This window comes from Mauremys mutica, chromosome 8 (genome assembly GCF_020497125.1).
Source record: "Mauremys mutica isolate MM-2020 ecotype Southern chromosome 8, ASM2049712v1, whole genome shotgun sequence".
In the NCBI taxonomy this organism is placed as follows: Eukaryota; Metazoa; Chordata; order Testudines; family Geoemydidae; genus Mauremys; species Mauremys mutica.
This window is the reverse complement of record NC_059079.1, coordinates 109,037,875-109,055,308: the sequence shown is the minus strand read 5'-3', so window position 1 is coordinate 109,055,308 and position 17,434 is coordinate 109,037,875. Positions and strand designations below refer to the sequence as shown.

General features: G+C 43.9%; 1 protein-coding gene across 1 annotated transcript in view; it reads left to right on the top strand.

Moving 5' to 3' along the window:
• RNF145 (ring finger protein 145) overlaps positions 1-7,187 on the top strand; it is a 61,369-nt gene extending 54,182 nt beyond the window's left edge. Inside the window, exons 8-11 of the mRNA XM_045028355.1 lie at positions 308-490; positions 2,856-3,003; positions 3,898-4,254; positions 5,535-7,187. Of these exons, the coding sequence (XP_044884290.1) occupies positions 308-490; positions 2,856-3,003; positions 3,898-4,254; positions 5,535-5,981 (1,135 nt within the window). The 3' untranslated portion in view covers positions 5,982-7,187. The remainder of the gene's footprint in view (positions 1-307; positions 491-2,855; positions 3,004-3,897; positions 4,255-5,534) is intronic.
• The last annotated feature ends 10,247 nt before the right edge of the window (positions 7,188-17,434 follow it).

The window sequence follows — 17,434 nt, the reverse complement described above, 5'->3', positions numbered from 1 at the left end:
CCACCATGTCTCTCTCATATCCTGGGACCAACATGGCTACATCCCCGCTGCATACATTAAAGAATAAAGGTCAGCAAAGCCTCTGCAAGCTACAAAGAAGCATAAGCAGTATTTTTTAAAGAAATATATCAATTTTAATGTCCTGAGGTCATACAAGCAGAAAGAAATCTTAAGATAGAATCAGAAACAAAGGACTATGACAAACTCTGTTGATTTCATACATGCCAGACTTTTATTTTAAGATGAAGCAAAATAATTAATGCTCTGCATTTTATTTTCACTTTCTCTTCAAAACACCAACCCAAAGGGGGATGACAGAAGGAGTTACTCTCCTGATCTTGGCAGTGCAGACTGGTTTAATCGAGCTTCAAGTTGTCCATCGGGCATTCCTGCTTAGTATTATTCTCTTCATTGTGGTAGCATCCATCCTTCAGTCCATGCTGGAGATTGCTGATCCCATTGTTCTGGCACTGGGCGCTTCAAGGGACAAGTAAGAGATGCACTTTCTAAACTGAAAGCTATTTAAAACTCTTTCTTTGTAGAGGTGAGCACACTAATATGTGGCCTGATAGCCTTGGGGGCTACCAAAAGGTAAGTTGTGGTGGTCCACATTCTTGTAGACTAAAGAATAAAAAGGTTAGTATACAGACTGTTCTAATTTCTTTGCTCCTTCTCCTTATCTCCTCCCTTCTCCCACACACTCACTCACTGTGATGTACACCAGCACAGAGATGCTTTGCAACATGATTCCTTCTGCTGAAGAAAAGTGACATGGGTCACAGGGTCCTAATGAAGAATCATCCATGAGCATGTCGTACAGTCTGCACAGGATCATGTCGCTTTGCAGCCACTGGCACCAAGCTCTGTGGGTATTACATGACGCAAGGAAAGTCATCACCCCCCACTGTGAGACACCAAGCCCTGCTCTTGGCTAAACAAAACCACAGTTCAGGATGTCACGGAAACAGCCAGTTATTTAATAGAATCATGGGGCGGGGGAAAGAAGATTCTAGTAAGTAATAATAGTCCATAGATTAACTTCAGGAACCTCAGGCTTGGGGCACACAGGTTGTAGGCCTGGAATGTTAGGTGTCTGTGAACAGAACCCGAGGAGTGGAAAAATGGAGTCTTGTGGATGTTTTGATCTGTTTTGATCTGCTGGTTTTTTTCCTGTTATCTTTGATTTCTTTGTGTTTCTTTGAGGAGCTTTATTTGTCTTTGGTGTTCTGGCATGAAACTGCATTTCCTATGTTAATTGCATGTCTCTCTCTCCCCTTATGTAACCAGTAAGCGTTATAAATAAAAGAGGAGGTTTATTTATATCCAGTGAGTCTGTTCGGCTTAGAGGTTGCTTGTGGTCAACGCAGACTCTGTGGCATGTTAACTCGAAATATGCTAACAAAAGGAAATGGGAGTAGAGCCAGGAGATGAGTATCTGGTTCTCAAATAGATACAGTTTACTGCTACCAGCAACTAACTGTTTGCCAGTCCCAAAGCTGAATTTGTAGGGAGTTCTGAACAAGTGAGGTGGGGAAGCCTTCCTCCCCCCCACCCCCAAAATAACAAACAGGTATTTACAAAATTCAGTTAATTTTAGAATTTTTTTTCTTCTAACCCTCAGCTGAGGTCAAATTAGTGTAGTTTTCCTCTCTCTTTTCTTCCCTTCTGCTATCGTTGGCCAGTTTCAGTGTATCTTATTTCTGGAACTAAATGTGTGTAAAAATACATCAGAGAGAGCTGCCAAGTAGCACAGCGAGTAATGATTAGAGGCATTGGAAAGATTTCCACATGGGATGCTAGTGAAAAGACTAGGAGTGTGTAGGGGAGAGATTAGTAAATGGGGACACGATAGGGGTCTACAAAATAATGACGATCTATGTGTTATAAAAGGGAGGGGACAGCTGGCAGGGCTTTCGCTCTGAGCCTCAGGAACTTGCTCCCCTTTGGTCTGAAATAGCCTGAATTTGGTGACGTTTGGGGTATACTGCAAAAGACACCTGTTTGAAAGAGTCTTTGGAGAAGGCTGAGGGTATGCTTCCTTGTTCACAGAGAAGTTGATTGCTGGACTGTTTGACTGAGTTTCTATGGAACCAATTTCAGTGCTGCTGAGGTTTAACTTAATTGTACTTATTGCATGATAAATTATGTTAAAATAACTAGAGCCTTGGAATAGATGTTATTTTTTAAAATCTAAATAAATACAATTCATCGCTTTTCTTAAGAGCAAGGTGACATTCGTTAATACTGAAAGGCAACAGATTTAAAACAGATAAAAGGAAATACTTTTGCACAGTGTACAGGCATCATGTGGCATAGAGTTCCACAGGCAGTTATAGAGGCTAGCAAAGAGTCTAGTAAGAGTCAAAGTATGAGATGTTTTTATGGGGGAACTTTTGCAGGTATACCAGATAGCATTTAAAATAACTTTCCAAACCTTTATGCTTCAGAGCATGACTGCCTGGAGCAGATTATTCCATAATTGTTCTAATGGGATTTCCTGGGTTTTCATCTGAAGCATCTGGTATCAGCCTCTGTCAGAGACAGGAGACAGTTAATTTAACCACTGATCTGATCTGCTGTGGCAATACCTATGTAACTTACTTGTAGTCTTTAATTTTTGCCTTTGTCTCACTGAGGATGTAGCCTTTCCACTTTGTGCTGAAAAGGGCACAGGGCAGAAAGAACTGAGCTTCCATCAGAATAAATGTCTGTCTGTGCTGCGAGTTAGACTGTACTTGAGGAAATTAAGAATTCCTTTTCTTAATGTAAAAGCCTTCAGCAGATTCAGAAGCCACTGTTGTCTCAGTGAGAGGATGCCAGTTGTCTGAATCGCAACCATTGCATTGTTCCTGCAGGAGTCTGTGGAAGCATTTCCGTGCAGTCAGCCTGTGTTTGTTCTTGCTAGTGTTCCCAGCATACATGGCCTACATGATTTGTCAGTTTTTCCACATGGATTTCTGGCTGCTGATCATTATCTCTAGCAGTATTCTAACCTCCCTCCAGGTAAGGCACACTAGCCTCATGGTAGTCATTTATTTATTTTTCTCCCTAAGGTAACGGGCTATGACCAGAACAGTGCTGGGGGAAGTATTAGAGTGCAGAAGCTGGGATGTAAAATCTTTTATTTATCTCTACCTGCGGCTAGAGTACTCTAGTGCTGGGCTGAGAACACAGGGAACTAAAATATTTATTGTAAATAATGCTGTAGGATTGCAAGGGCATGTTGGTTACAATAAGAAGCTTCCAAACTGCACATAGATCGCATCATTTTAGGAGACTTCCAGAGGCGAGCTGAAAATATGTTGGTGTCCAAAACATGCATACGTACGTACTTTCCTGTGCAGGGGTGTGGGGGCGTTTATCCTCATTTTCATTTTTTAATTCACTAGTTAAAAAATAACTCTTGGATGCTTGTCATTAAATGGCTTTTTGTATGTGCGCACCTAGTCACTATCTATATCTCTAAGGGCTTGTCTACTCTGTGCACAAGAGAAGTGTGATTTCTAAAGTGCACCAACGTATCCTACGCTAACTGGCCCATGTTGACCCTAAAAATTCTCTACTGCACATTTAATGTAGTGCTGTTTCAAAGAGTGTTCATACTGATATGCCTGTGCACGTTAGAAATCACACCCCTCTAGTATGCATTTGCTGTGTGGACAAGCCCTAACTACAGCCTGGATTCAGCAAAGCACTTAGGCATGGGTTTCCCTGGTATTTAAGCACAAGCTTCATGCTTTGCTGAGTAGGGAAGGGTTTAGCTTCTACTTGAAGTTAAGCAAGTATGTGGCTGATTGGGAGCTTATACACTTCAAGGTGAGGGAGGCCCTTGTGTACAGAACTCTACTTACCCTGGGGACCTGAATGCTAAAACTGTGTCATTCTATCTGTTTTCAGGTGCTTGGAACGCTTTTCATTTATGTTTTGTTTATGGTTGAGGAGTTCAGAAAAGAGCCAGTAGAAAATATGGACGATGTAATTTACTATGTAAACGGCACCTACCGGCTGCTGGAATTCCTCGTGGCTCTCTGCGTCGTGGCATATGGCGTCTCGGAGACTGTCTTTGGAGAATGGACTGTGATGGGCTCAATGATCATCTTCATCCACTCGTATTACAATGTGTGGCTCCGGGCCCAGTTGGGGTGGAAAAGTTTTCTTCTCCGCAGGGATGCTGTGAATAAGATCAAATCGCTGCCCACTGCCACAGAGGAGCAGCTGGAGCAACACAATGATATCTGTGCCATCTGCTACCAGGTGTGCAATTCAAGTAGTAGATCTGTAGGGGAGTGGATGGTCTGGAGTTCGTCTCCGCTGCTGTGACGAGTGCAGTGACTTTGGTTGTGTTTCAGTTGCAATCCCCACCAAGTTCTGCTATATGTAATTTGACTTAGTGCAGAATTGGAGAGTCGTTGCACTGGAAACCTAGAACAAACTAACATGGAAATTAAGGAATTTAAATAGACCAGAATAGTTTTTTTTTTTAAAAATCTGTTTTCAGATTTGCCAGAAGCAAGTGTCGTACTCTAGAAAGTTTCTGAGATTCTTAAGCATTTCCAATGAGTTTGGGCCAAGCTAGTCTCAATAGTAGAACCAAACACTGACTTTTTTTTTCCATTGGGGAGATTTCTCTTACACTTCCTGTAAGATTGTATGTACTCCGCTAGCCAGTGTCTTGTACGGTTTCATAGAAACAATTCAATGTCCATGGATTGCTCATTCCCACTCTTGCTTTAATTTAAAACACTGGTTATAAAAGAAAAAGAAACGTAATTACTGTAAGGCGAAGGGTTAACATAAGCCAACAGAAGTAAGGAAATTAAAAGTTAACACTGGAAGTACTATTTTTTACCACACCTTGTGCTTTTGGAAAAAGAAAAAAAAATACAGGTGTGCTTCTTTTCTCCCTGGGAAATGTTTGTTATGAATGGAAGGGAAAGACTAACCCTAGGGTGAATGCAGCATAATTCTATTAAGATTGGATTGGCTCCAGACTTGGTTTCAATGATCTGAAATGTTTATTTAAAACAAAAGCTTACTTTGCATTGAGTAAAAATCCCTGCTCTGATCTCTGTGGCTTAAGTCTAGGCACTTCATTTCTACTCTGCTGCTCTCACACCACGGTGGTTACAAGTGGACTATGGGTGACTTATACCATTGGGTTTGTCTTTCCACCTAGTACTGTGTAACCCATACCTTGCAACTACTTCCACAAAGAATGTAAATAACAATTCCTTTGTGCTCGCTTTTAATCTGTATGGAGCTAACTTCTATGGGGTTGCAATTGTTTTGTCATTAAGCCTCATGAGGCTGGGTACCTGAGTTCTATCACTTTTTTTCCCTCTGGAAACTTACTGGTCTTGTGCCTGTTGAAAGTTATGTGGAAGCTTGTGTGTATGTGGAAAAATCATTACACGTCTTGCCTTAGAATTTCCATCTCACAGGGTAAATTTGAGATCACATGGAGCATAGAGGGTAATTCTGGGTGGGCAGCGTGTTTGGCTGTTGTATGACATCTTGATTTTTATTATTTTCAGGACATGAAATCTGCTGTGATCACACCATGCAGCCATTTTTTTCATGCTGGTTGTCTTAAGAAATGGCTGTATGTGCAAGAGACCTGTCCTTTGTGCCACTGTCAACTTAAAAACCCCTCGCAGCCACCAGGGCTGGGACCAGAGCCAGCTCCACAGCCAAATCCTGGAGCAGAGCAAAATACTGTTCATCAAGAAGCAACTGAACATCTTGGTGTTGAACACCAGGAGGAGAGAAATCTAAAAGAGAGCCCTAGTGACAGTAATGGACAGATGGCTGAAGGGCCAGATCACCAGGAGCACTCTCATGACACCAAGAATGATTCTCAGAGTCTGGATTGTGACACTTGCCCTTTTGAGGACAGCCAGAGGGAGATTATTGTGGAGGAACCGATTAGAAGCCAGGAGGAGGTTCTCACTCAGGACCCAAGACTTTCTATCCAGTTTTGAAGTGGCGGAAGATGATGTAGGAACAGACCCATGTCAGAGACCCGTGCCTGGCTCAGCAGAGACAACTTGCCCTTCCACAGTTGTGAAAAAGTTTAGTAATTAATGCTGGTCAAAATGTATTTATGGGTAAATCCCATGCTGATTTTTTGTGGGCTGCCTGGTAGAGGCAATTCCAAGGAGATTCAACAGAAGTGACTTCAGAAACTGCCTCTGAATTGCAAGGGAGGGAGAAACTGGAAACACACGAAATGGACACAGTATTTTCAGGGGGTGGATAAAGGGGAAGGCAGAGAAGTAGGGGGTGTGAGGTGCGAAAGAGACAGACCCACTAGCTTGTGTTTGGGGTAGGGAGGAACCACCAAACTGAACCATGTCCCAAGGTAGCAGTGAGAGGTTAGAATGCTTTGGCCTGTTTTTCTGCATTGACTGGAGCGCAGCCATGAGTACTGACAAAATTTTGTACAGCACTGAAGCCAAAATCAAAGATATAACAGCATTGATTGTATTGGAAGATGGAAGCACTCTTAAGACATTGTGTGTGTGCTTTGGGCATTTTTGGTGGGGCAATTACATTTACATTCATGTAATCTATAGTGACTCTTGACTTTTATGACGGAGTCTTCAATATTTTGATGTATATGAAACTTTTGTTAATATATTATGCACAGTATGGGCCATGTGAAGTAAACTAAAGCTCTAATGAACACTTTGGCCTCCACTGCAAAGTGCAGGAGAGTGGGATGAGTTTTAGGGCACAGATAGAGGCCTTGCAATACTGTTTGATCCTGTGTAATGTTTAATTCTTGCAGCTGAATTAAAACAGTGTTAAACTCTGGCAATATTTGCACTTTTGGGAATGAGTACAGAAATGTGTATGATCAAATGCCGCAAATGCCACTTTTAAAGCTGTTAATAGAATTTGCACCTTTATTCTTTGACACGCATGTGTCCATACTTAAATTTTTACATTCATCATGGCTTCAGATAGAACTAGGGATGGGAGGGGGGGAAGGAAATTTTTTTATGTGAATTTTGATATGAAAAGAAACTAGTCACTTATTTATACAATAGGCTTGGCTCTGAAGTGTTTTTTTCAAAATTGGTATTAACGTGAAATGTGATATGATTTTATTTTTAGTAGTAAATTTGGATGTAGACGAACAGACATAGCTGAATGTCTTAATAAATTACATTTGAAGATTTTTACATTTGGTAATGTGATTCTTAAGCAGAAGGTGCTACCTGAATGATATGTGCATGCAGACTGGCTGCTGTTCCAGATAGGCTTGCATTTTCCTCTGAGCTCAGCAGATCTGATACTCACTTCCACATGTGCTGTACATGTGTAACAGTGCCATTCTAGCCAAAGACAATTCTAGTTGTTAAAACCTGACATTGCCACCAATGCCTTAACCTTGAGCAGCTACAAAATGGTATGTTGTGTTCTCTCTAACCCCCGGGCCCCAGCCCAAGCATGCTGCTTCCCACAAAAACAACAAGGAGTCTGGTGGCACCTTAAAGACTAACAGATTTATTTGGGCATAAGCTTTCGTGGGTAAAAAACCTAGTTCTTCAGATGCGTGGAGTGAAAGTTACAGATGCAGCCATTAAATAATGTTAGTTTTGTGGATACAGACTAACACGGCTAACCCCTGATACTTGCTTCCCACAGTGCTGCTGGACTACTGGTCCCCACAGCAAATACCTCGACCTGGGCTCTCACCTGAGAGTTGAAAATATCGACGACAAGAGCCGGCTTCAGTATGTTCCGTTTTTAATGCACTGCCCTGTCTCCTTAGTGTGTGATGATAACATTTACCATGAGCTGCTTTGGTTATTGTGACTCATTGGCTTATTAATTAAGTAGAATTCAGTGAAAAATAGGGAGAAACTTTCACTGATTTGTCACTTTTTAAATTTTTTCTTAATCAGTATAGTGCATCAGTGTCAGACGCGTCAAACTCTCCTTCATCCTTGTTTTCCGTGATAGCCTGACCTCTCCCAAAACAAAGTCCACAATTGTACAGTTCCAGGTGTTTCACCGTTGATGCACATATTTAGACAAATGCTTCTCTGCAACCAATCTTAAGTTAGTGGAAGTGTGAGGGTTGTGGATGGGCCCTGCATAGGATCCTGATGGTACTGATCAGTATTATAAAACACAACTTTCCTCTCATTTCATAGGGCACGTTTTTAGCCAGAACCATGTACTCCAAAATCCAGGTAGTCAGTCATGTGCCAGAAGGTGTCATGCAAAGCTCTCAGGGCTGATGTGAAGAACTTCTGCTTCATGTGAGATCTGTCTGTTCCACTGATGCAGAGGGAGCAAAGCTGTAGGAGGGGAGGTTATAAGCCAGAGCCCCAGGCGTCTAGGGAGGCAACAAGGAAACCAGATGACCCGAGAGAAGGAAAGATCAAAGCACAAACACCCACTCGGGGCGTCTGAGAGACCATTTAAAAACATTGTGAATTAAGAAATTAGAAAATCATCACGGTTTCAAGTTTTTATACTTGGAGGAAATGTTCCTGGTGCCGCCGCCACCCACCCTGCACTCACACATGTGTGGTTAAGTACAGGACAGTAACAAGTGCAACTAGCAAGATGGATGAAATGTACATGGCGAGACTTAAATTTGCGTAACATCAGCTCCCTTTGTGATTAGGTCTGCCACTTCAACAGCAGCACAAGAACGTGCCTGTTTAAAATGTGTGTTCTTAGATGATTTGTATTACAGTAGCACCTGGAGGCTCTGACTGAAAACAAGGGGCCCATTGTGCTAGATGGCATGCAAATCTATAGACAGTCGTGACCTGAAGGGTTGAATGAGACAAAGGATAGAGGGGGAAATTTGGCACAGAAGAATGAAGTGACATGCCCAAGGTCTCTCAGCAGTTCAGTGGCAGACCTGGAAATAAAACCTACACATGATTTCTAGGCCAGTGCCCCATCCCCTAGATTATGCTGCCTAGAGGGGTGATATCTGATTTATTAATATTTGGAACCTGAGGAGCGTTCGCCATCAGATTATAACTCAGATGAAAATTTGGGCATAAACCGCTTGAATATCCCTTAAAAAGATTTTTTTCTAGGAAAGCTAAACAGACACATTTGAAGGAACTCGGCTTGGTCCAAAACAAACTCTTCCCAGAAAATCAACGCCAAGGCATGAACCAAAGTTCTGTCCATTAACGTATTGTTTTAAAAATTCCATGGAATCCGCTATTTTCAACACTTGCCCTGCAGTTTACAACCCAGATGTGCTGCACTGCGTGAAACTAAATCAGAGTGAAACTGACATCACTGGGGTTGTGTTTTTCCTCTCTCTCAGAGAAATGCTTTAAAGTAAGCAATGTAAATAGTGAAAAGTAGATTTGATTTTAAATTTGAATTCCAATTTTGACACACGAGTGTAGAGGGACACAGGTAAAGAGATTTGTTTACTATATATTGGCAGTCCTCCAACTGCCCTGGCTCATGGACTGCTGCTGGTCTACAAGCACTTGCTAGCAGTGCCTGCTTATGTGGGGGTGGGAGGGTTAAACCTGCTCTCCCCTTGGGGTGTCTGGTCCCTGATTGCAATTAAAAAAGCAGTAAATACCTTTTTAAATTCTTCCCTCATATCACTTTTCTGTGTAGGTACTGGCAGTAGCTGTCCCCGGGATGTTTTCCCATCACAAATGGAAGGGGTAGTTCTATGCAACTGCAGTTAAGGAGGGGGAAATGGTTTTATTGGACCATTTATTAAAATCTGGTCCACTCTTAAAGGAGCCTGATTTTCAGATGTGCTGAGCACTCACCCACTGAAAAGCAGGCCCCTGGAAATTGCCCACCCAAAAATTGAGGTTACTCCACCCATGCGGAGGTTACTCCACCCTGATCAAATGGAAATGCCAAGCAGAGTGTCCGTGGACTGACTGCAGTCCAGTCCGCTTGCCTGTGGAACAAGAGATATGACACACACCGCCATGTGCCACCCATGTGGAGATCCTAAGGGACAATGTTCAATTGTATCCAACTCATGAGCCCTCTCTGGTCTTACCAAGACTAAAGAAACAGGTTGTGTTTGGAAATGCTTTAGCTAATGCTTTTTTTAAACACAACTTTGCACCTCATGTCAAGATGCTTTAGCGCTTTTAAATGTAACTAGCTGGTCCTGGTGGACGCTCCGCTCTCTGTGTGCATAATCGGGTTTAAGATCATATCAACTAGCATGCCGGAAAAGCCAGACTCTTCCTCATCGTGACAAGGCCTATGGCTGGTTTGTTTGTAGCCATAATCATTTTATTGCACTGCATGAGCCCAGGATGCTCGTGCTAAGGACTTCGTTATTGTTTGTGGTTATCTGGTATGGCATGGATGCAAATGTCCAGTGAAGAGAAGTCTCAAACACCCACCAGCCATGCAAAGCCCAGGTGTTTGCTATGAAGAAACAGAGCGGTGATTTGGTTACAAACCATTCAGGCAACTCACTGTGCAATTTTAAACTGTTTTTATTAATCTTTTGAAAATGAACAATTTTCATTTCAAAGAAACAAGGAGCCATGACCTAGTAAGTCTTTCTTTGAGGGGAGTTGCTTTAAATGCAATCGAGCTCTCAGCAGACTAGAGGACAATAAACAATATCAACCACAGGGTATGCCTGCAGGCATACAAAGCCGGAAGAGCCATTCTGGTTAAATAGGCACACTGCAAAAGAAAGGAACAAATCTTCTCAGAATGCTATTTTTGCCAACAGTTATTTCCAAGATGCTGATGTTTCTCATCCTTAATGTTATCTGTTTCAGCTGCAGGTCTTTAGCTACACACAGCCGAAGGCCAGAAGTTCCTTAGAATTTGCACAGATATGAAGTGTTTGAGACAGGAGAATTGTTAAAATAGTTCATTTACAGGAGTGTAATATATCAAAAACAACTGATCTTAATAGGAGGGGAGATATGTCCTCTATATATAATCTTTTATTTGTAAATTAAATATATTTTTAATGGACTATAGCACACCTTTTTAAAAATAGTCTGTTCGCTGCAAGCTTTGGGGGGAAAAATCCCAGCTGGAATGCAGAGGGATTAAGTTTTATTTATTTTCCCTGCTAAGAGCTGTATTGTGCAATTTAAAAGGAAATGTCCTTGAAAGATGGGTTTCTTCATAAGCTATTTCAGCTTTGTTTGTTTTTAGATGGAAATTAATTTCTCAAAGGCCCTGTGTGTTGGGAAGTTTGTGTTGATAAGTACGGGAAAATGAGAAATTACAGCCTGTTAAAATGAGAAACATTCTGTTTTCAAAATAAAACTTTTAAGGCCATATAATGTTTGAGATTCTGTATTTTGTCTGTCCGTCTAATCTTCTTGCTGAAATATGGGACGCTCACAATGATACTGAGTTACAGAGGACGAAAGGCAGGCCAGAAAAAGTTGTTGGGGAGCACGAAAAGTTGGAGTTATTCCCTAATGTGTTCAAAGTACACAGTATTGCTAAAGATATTACTTAGACTGTAGATTGTACTTAGATTGGGGCAAGAGCATCTTTTTGTTCCGTTAGTACAGACTAGTGCAATGGACTAGGGCTTCGAGGCACTATTGCAACGCAAATTAATAACTGCTAAAGTAGTTTCCAAACCTGGGCCCAATCCTGCAGTCACCACTCAGCTGAGCAAGTCCCTCACCCAGCTGCGGTAGTCGCAATGGTTAGTTTCTGTGAAATCAGGGGGTCTGCTTGTCTGAGTACAAATTACTCCAGTTAGTAAGCAGTGCAGAACTGGGCCTGGACTTGCTAAAGAAAAGAGTTTTACTATCGAGAAATACAGATGCATATACAGGTGAAGCACATTAGGGAAAGTTATTACACTGTTTCAGGAACCAATTTTATTTTATAGTCAAATTTCAAGTCCTCACATATGAAGTATTTTATTTTCTGTACTATTGCTTTACAAGCAGATTTCCAAAGAGTAAACAGCATGTTTGCTTCAGCATGGTATTCCCAAGAACCATAACTAGTAGCAGTCGGAACATAAGTGATCTCTCTCCTGCCATCCATCTCCACCCTCTGATGAACAGAGGCTAGGGACACCATTCTTACCCATCCTGGCTAATAGCCATTTATGGACTTAGCCACCATGAATTTATCCAGTCCCCTTTTAAACCCTGTTATAGTCCTAGCCTTCACAACCTCCTCAGGTAAGGAGTTCCACAAGTTGAATGTGCACTGCGTGAAGAAGAACTTCATTTCATTTGTTTTAAACCTGCTGCCTATTAATTTCATTGGGTGACCCCTAGTCGGACATTTCTAGGATTTGTAACCGTTCAGCCAAAGCTCCAACTGGCAACTTCTCTAAAAAATATAAAATACATGTATTACAGCAGCACCCAGTGGTCCTAAACAGAAGCCCCACAACGCTAGAAGTTGTAGCAACACTTCTCAGAGAGACCATCCTCGCCCTAAAGAGCTTGGCATGGCAGTGACAGTGTTTGGCATACCGAGGAGGACAGATTTTCTGTTCTGAAGCTGATCCTGCGTGTCCATATTTAGCTCTCATCCCTGAGCTGTGAGGTGTCCTGGGATTTTCTTAGCTCTATTTTCTTTCACTGGGTGGGGCACATGGGAGATTTATTTTGAGAGTTTTATGCCCCATCACTTCTAGCACCTTCTGCATCGTAGGGTTGCCAACTTTCTACTTGCACAAAACTGAACACCATTGCCCTGCCCCGTCCTGCCCCTTCTCTGAGGCCTTGCCCCCCTCCATCCATCCTCTCCTCCCTTTGTGGCTCACTCTCCCCACCCTCACTCCCTTTGGTTTCACTGGGCTGGCTCAGAGGTCTGGGGTGGGGCCAGAAATGTGGAGTTCAGAATTGTGGAGTTCAGGGGGAGAGCTCCAGGCTGAGGGTAGGGTGAGAGCTCTGAGGTGGGGCCAGGGATGAGGAGTTTGGGATGCAGGAAGGGGCTCTGCGCTGGGGGGTGGAGCTGAGGGGTTTGGAGCATGGGAGGGGGCTCTGGGCTGAGGCAGGGAGTTGGGGTGTCAGAGGAGGTATGGGTTCTGGGTTGAGGAGGCAGGTTCTGGGGGAAGAAATGAGGGGTTTGGGGTGCAGGAGGCATGTGGGGCTGGGGGGTGGGGTGCAGGGGGGTGTGAGGGCTCTGGATTGGGGTGGGGCTGGGGATGAGGGGTTTGAGGTGTAGGGGAGTGCTCCAGGCTGGGACCAAGCAGTTCAGAGGGCAGGTGGAGGCTCAGGGGTGTAGGCTCCAGGCAGCACTTACCTCAAGCAGCGGCATGTCCCCCTTTCAGTTCCTACACGGAGGCGTGGCTAGGCGGCTCTGCACGCTGCCCCATCTGCATGTGCTGCCCCCGCAGCTCCCATTGGCTGCAGTTCCTGGCCAATGGGAGCTGTGGGAGTGGTGCTTAGGGCGGGAGCAGCTTGCAGAGCCCCCTGACTGCCTTTATGCAGAGGAGCCAGAGTGGGGGGGACATAGAATCATAGAATCTCAGGGTTGGAAGGGACCTCAGGAGGTACCTAGTCCACCCCCCTGCTCCAAGCAGGACCAACCCCAACTAAATCATCCCAGCCAGGGCTTTGTCAAGCCTGACCTTAAAATCCTCTAAGGAAGGAGATTCCACCACCTCCCTAGGGAACCCATTCCAGTGCTTCACCACCCTCCTACTGAAAAAGTTTTTCCTAATATCCAACCTAGACCCCCCCACTGCAACTTGAGACCATTACTCCTTGTTCTGTCATCTTCTACCACTGAGAACAGTCTAGATCCATCCTCTTTGGAACCCCGCTTCAGGTAGTTGAAAGCAGCTATCAAATCCCCCCTCATTCTTCTCTTCTGCAGACTAAACAACCCCAGTTCCCTCAGCCTCTCCTCATAAGTCATGTGCTCCAGCCCCCTAATCATTTTCGTTGCCCTCCGCTGGACTCTTTCCAATTTGTCCACATCCCTTCTGTAGGGGGAGTAGGGGGGCAAAACTGAACGCAATACTCCAGATGTGGCCTCACCAGCGCCGAACAGAGGGGAATAATCACTTCCCTCAATCTGCTGGCAATGCTCCTACTAATACAGCCCAATATGCTGCTGGCCTTCTTGGCAACAAGGGCACACTGCTGACTCCTATCCAGCTTCTCGTCCACTGTAACCCCTAGGTCCTTTTCTGCAGAACTGCTGCTTAGCCTGTCGGTCCCTAGTCGGTAGCAGTGCATGGGATTCTTCTCTCCGAAGTGCAGGACTCTGCACTTGTCCTTGCTGAACCTCATCAGATTTCTTTTGGCCCAATCCTTCAATTTGTCTAGGTCCCTCTGTATCCTATCCCTACCCGCCAGCGTATCTACCTCTCCCCCCAGCTTAGTGTCATCTGTGAACTTGCTGAGGGTGCAGTCCACACCATCCTCCAGATCATTAATAAAGATGTTGAACAAAACTGGCCCCAGGACTGACCTCTGGGGCACTCCGCTTGATACTGGCTGCCAACTAGACAAGGAGCCATTGATCACTACCCGTTGAGCCTGACAATGTAGCCAGCTTTCTATCCACTTTATAGTCCATTCATCCAGCCCATACTTCTTTAACTTGCTGGTGAGAATACTGTGGGAGGCCGTATCAAAAGCTTTGCTAAAGTCAAGGTATATCACGTCCACCACTTCCTGGGAACCATGCAGCATGGAGCCTGCTAGCCCCGCCGTGTGGCGTCACCAAGTGGACAGTCAATGGCCCAGTCAGCGGCACTGACCAACGCTGCCAGAATCCCTTTTCGAGCGCGTGTTCCCGTCAAAAACAGGACAGCTGGTCACCTATGGTTCTTTGTGCCGTCTGGCTGCTGCCAGTGCAGCTCCAGTGAAACCAGGCTGCTACCGTGGGTGCTACGGGGTGGAAAAACAAATGGGAGGAGCTTTATTGTGAATTCCTCTGCTGGGTGACAGGCCAGGTGGGTCTTCCCCAGACACCTCTCCTCGACCCCAGGGGAACCCCCTACCACTCTGGGGCAGGGTGGGATGGGGATAATCCCCAGAACCAGGCAGTGCTCCCCCTGGACATGGAAATGCCAAGGCCAGGTTCCTATGGGGAGAGTTGGGTCCATGAGCTGTAGGAGGTACAGAATGGCCTTGTAATTATTGGTCAGTGGTTGGTTACACAATGTTGAGAGTGCCTGACCTTTGCGGTAGTGCAGCCATCTCTCCCTGAAATGAAAAGTAGCTGCAAAATTATTCTGTCTGGCCTCGGACCTTAGGCAGGGTCCATCGTGTGGTTAATTACTCTGGTGCTGGCAGCCTTGGAATTTCAGCTTGCTCACCCAAATCCCCTTGCACTGCCAAGGGTTAAAACCATGGTGCTGTTACAACTAGTCTTTTCCCCACAGTATTAAAGTAGTCCTAGCAGGAGTGGATTTTGCTGGGTGCAGCTCTCCAGCCGAACGTGTTGCCCGGTCTCCATTCCCTCTGCATTCGATTTCCAGCAAGCTCTGTCCCTCCTTGAGTTCTTCTTCCCTGCTGCTCTCGGACCTCTTCAGTCAGCCATTTGCACAGGGCTGTGTCCTCGTGTGTGTTAGCATCTTTGCATGGATTCTGGTCCTTGCAGAGCCGCCCTGCGCCTTATCCACCAAGCACAGCACTGACACTTCTGTACCAACACCAAGGCTTTCCTGGGGGAACATATCTGCACCTAGGGTGGAACTGGTCACACAGCAGAGAGCCAGTGCAAGGCACGTGGTCCACTTAGGTTGCTAGTCAGGTCATTTAATGGATTTCTGGAAGGCCCTCAGTCACCTGGTGATGGGCACAATTCAAGACCCTGAATAGAAGGTAGACTATCTGAAGAGCTATTTAGAGGGCGCTTCCTTCCTTTACTTCTTTCAGAAAGATGATATTAAAGAAGCTTGTCTTGGATTTTGGATCAACATATTGTAGTAAGGACAACAACAGAATGCCGAGATATTTAAAATAAAATTTAAAAAAAGCAATCGGAGGAAATGTGCTATTACCAGTGACCACTGGATGGTGCTATGGTTTTGCAAATCTTAAAACGACAAACCCAGTCCAGTCTTCTATTGCTGTCTTGCAAACACCTGTGACTAGGGTGACTAGACAGCAAGTGTGAACAATCAGGACAAGGGGTGCGGGGTAATAGGAGCCTATATAAGAAAAAGACCCAAAAATCAGGACTGTCCCTATAAAATTGGGACATCTGGTCACCCTACCTGTGACAGCATTGAAAACGCACAGGGTTCACCGCGGCACAATTCCTTTCTTGTTTTCCTATTTGTGTTTCTCAGTTTGCAATGGCCGCTGGAATTACTGGAACAATTTCAGTGCAAAAAATCTATCTTTATGATTCTTCTAACAAAATTCCAAGTTAGCCCTGGTTCCCAAGTATTCTATCTGTTGTGCGGGGCCATCCTGATGCCTGGGTCTCTGATAGTGTCAGTAAAATGGGAGTTAGCTTTACAGTGGCTAGAGCTACTCTAATTCCAGGATTTTTCTTTTAATTTCAAAGATCACCCTCCCCACCCCCTTCAAAAGTCAGGTGATGTACGTTGTTACTGTGTCCTCAGTGACAAAGCAGTTATGTGCCACAAAGGAAATTTCTTACTTAGGAATTTCCTACTGATAAAGATTTGTAAGATAGAAATAATCTGATGGAGGTCAGGATTTCTGCTCAGTGTAACCCGAGGGGCTTCTTAGAATTGCTCAAGTTCTATTCAAATGCCATTGGGCGCTAATTGACAAACTGCCCAGCTTCAGTTATGGGCTCCAGTTCTTGTTCCTCCTTCTCTATACACAGGGTTTTAAATCTATGCGAAAATGTGCCACTGAAACAAGCTCCAATTTTAGCCTGACCTTCATGCGTTAGATCAAATATTTTCTTTTCTATAAAAATTCTTTAATTGCTAATTTACTAGTCACAATTAGCACAGGTTGGGGTTTTTGGAAATAATTTTGAATTCATGCAAATAGACAATCTTCCTGGCTACATATTTTAATAAATAATTTAAAAGGAAGGACATTTATTGTTCAATTATTATAAGTTGTTTTCCACTAAGGCCAACATTTTAAATCAGGAAATTCTAAAAGACAGCTGAAAAATCCCCAAAGATGAGAACCATTTTCTACAGTCAGCCCATATCTAGTGGAAAATAAGTATAGAGGGTAGAGTCTTTTTTATATAAACAAAATAATTGGACCCAACTATTAGAAATCTGTTGCCGAAAACGACATGTTTTCCATGTGAGGCTAATTATCCCTAGTACCTAAATGGAGGCCATTCTGAGACACGTTTCTAAACCAGCTGCAAAACATAAAAACCTTGAAAAATTAATAAAATGTGGGTCCGTTTTTATCATAGTCACGTTTCAAAAAAGGGGGCCAACTCACCTCTTAGAGACCAAGTCCCCGATTCCGCGTACACTTAGAAACTTGCTTAACTTTACGCAGTGCGAGTCGGCAAAGGGACTGTTTACAGTGCAGAAAATTAA